Source organism: Penaeus chinensis, chromosome 33 (genome assembly GCF_019202785.1).
Source record: "Penaeus chinensis breed Huanghai No. 1 chromosome 33, ASM1920278v2, whole genome shotgun sequence".
In the NCBI taxonomy this organism is placed as follows: Eukaryota; Metazoa; Arthropoda; class Malacostraca; order Decapoda; family Penaeidae; genus Penaeus; species Penaeus chinensis.
In genome coordinates, this window is record NC_061851.1 from 8,661,588 (window position 1) to 8,664,087 (window position 2,500).

General features: G+C 42.4%; 1 protein-coding gene across 1 annotated transcript in view; it reads right to left on the reverse strand.

Moving 5' to 3' along the window:
* LOC125043245 (organic cation transporter protein-like) overlaps nt 1-2,500 on the reverse strand; it is an 8,380-nt gene that overhangs the window by 2,167 nt on the left and 3,713 nt on the right. Inside the window, exons 7-9 of the mRNA XM_047639252.1 lie at nt 1,640-1,787; nt 1,042-1,235; nt 288-460 (exon numbers count right to left, since the gene is read on the reverse strand). Coding sequence (XP_047495208.1) covers nt 288-460; nt 1,042-1,235; nt 1,640-1,787 — 515 coding nt within the window. The remainder of the gene's footprint in view (nt 1-287; nt 461-1,041; nt 1,236-1,639; nt 1,788-2,500) is intronic.

The following is a 2,500-nucleotide window of genomic DNA, read 5'->3' on the forward strand; positions in this document are numbered from 1 at the left end:
GAGAGAGAGAGAGAGAGAGAGAGAGAGAGAGAGAGAGAGAGAGAGAGAGAGAGAGAGAGAGAGAGAGAGAGAGAGAGATAGATATATAGTCAGATAGATAGATAGATAGATAGAGAGAGATAGATAGATAGATAGATATATAGTCAGATAGATAGATAGATAGAGAGAGAGAGAGAAACAAGCCAGCGTGTTGAAAATAAGCCAACACACCACTAACACCATAAACGAAGTCACCTCGCTTAAAAACTAAATACCTACACACCCCAGTGAAAGACAAGACACCATACCTCCAGGGGTCACAATCAGGACAGTCATCACAGCGAATATGGAGACCGCGCACACGAGATAGAGGCCCACAAGCGACTTCTTCCTCCCGAGGTAAATGATAGCAGGCCACAGCAACGCGTACGAGGGGATCTCAAGCAGGCCGCCTAAGAACATGTAGATGTAAGGGTCGGTGCTGGAATAAGACGGGGAGATTTTAGTATTTCTCTTTCATTTACAATTACTAGGTGGGAGTTATTTTTTTTTTTTTTTTTTTTTTTTAGGTCATCTTAATGGAAAATGTTGAAAAATATATACAAAAGGGAAGAGAAACAAATATCCTTTGATGTTGTCCTTAGTGAAGTATAAAATGATGGTGGCGTTATGATGATCATGTTATATCATATAGGCAATTAATGGGTAATAAATATATATATATATATATATATATATATGTATATATATATTTATTTATACATACACACACATACACACACACACACATGCATTTAATACACACACACACAAACACACACACACACACACAAACACACACACACACACACAAACACACACACACACACACAAACACACACACACACACATACACACACACACACACATACACACACACACACACACACACACACACACACACACACACACACACACACACACACACACACACACACACACACACACACACACACACACACATACTATCAATGCGAATGAAGTCGAGTACACAAGCAAAACAATAGCAAAAAAACACCGCACCTCAGATTCGTGGCGTTGAGAGCGACGCCGTAGTAGATGAGCGAGCTCGCGAACCAGCAGAAGAAGACGACTGCCGCCCTTCCCCTGAGGCCCGCGGTGGTCACGAGGGCAAAGAACTTCTTCACGGCGTCCAGGACTCGGGCGGCGAGGTCCTCCTTGGCCTCTTGGTCCGCTTTCGGCTTCTCCTTGTCGCCCTGTCATGTATCGGGAGAGGAGGATGTGGAGGCATAAGGAATACATTTAGGGTCGATTTATTCAGCTAATTATTTTCTCCTTTTAATTCCACGTCCTGTTTTTTAACCTCTTCTTTCCTTCTCTTTCTGTCTCTATCTGTCTGTCTTTGTCCCTGTCTCTGTCTTTGTCTCTCTCTATCTATCTATCTAACTCTCTCTCCCCATCTCTCTCTCTTTCCATATCTTTCTCATTCCATCCCTCTCTCATTCCATCCCTATCCCATTCCAATCCCTCTCCATCTCTCCATCTCTCTCCATTTCTCTTTACCTCCCACTCCCTCCAGCTCTCCCTCACCTTCCTTCCCTCTTTCCCTCCCTCCCTCCTCCTCTCCTAAATCTAAATCCAAGAAAGCCAGGAAACCCACCGACGTTGCTAAGTTCTTGATAGCCTGCAGGAGAACTTCGTCAGATGGCAGAGTTCTTCCGTTGATCCTCGCGAGCCATTTGAACACGTTGAGGGCATCTTCGTATTTTCCCTTTACTAGGAGCCAACGTGGGGATTCTGGGAGCAGCCTGGAAAGGTGAGAGTCGGAAGAGAAATTACGGAAATGATGATTGTTGTGGTGACGGTTGGTGTGTACGTGATGATGATACTCATGTTTTCTGTCAGGAGTATTTTTTAAAATTCATTTAGCATTACCGATATTGTAAAGTTCTGGGCTATGTGTTATCGTTAAGAATTGCAATACTGTTTTAACACATATTAGCGGCATCAATATATAATGATAAACACGATCATCATTCACTGAAAGAGAATCGATTATTTTAATGAGCCAAAAGCCGTACAGAATTTCAACGGAACTAAAGCTGGAAAACCCTACTCTTTCAGTGCATGACTTGCCTTGTTTACACGAGGAAATGCCTGCGCAGTATAGAGTGACGAAGCTCTTTCTCGATACGCCATTGACCAGGTGAAATTGTGTACAGAAGCAAGCGCCCTTGTTTGGTCATGTAAAATAAACAGTATGGCAAAATGGAGAGATGAAAAATTCAGTAAAAGGAACTAAAACAAAACAAGCAAGAACTCAGAAAGCACGGACTTCCACCAACACCTCAAAATCCAAGTCTCGCGATCCTTAAATCTGCCTCAGAAATCTTAAAGGAAATGCGTTTTTTTACCAGAGACATTTTTTAAAAGTAATAGATCACGCTGACAATGGATCTCATTCACCATCGAACTATATTAATCGAGTATTTTGGCCACGACCAACCCACAAATAAATGAT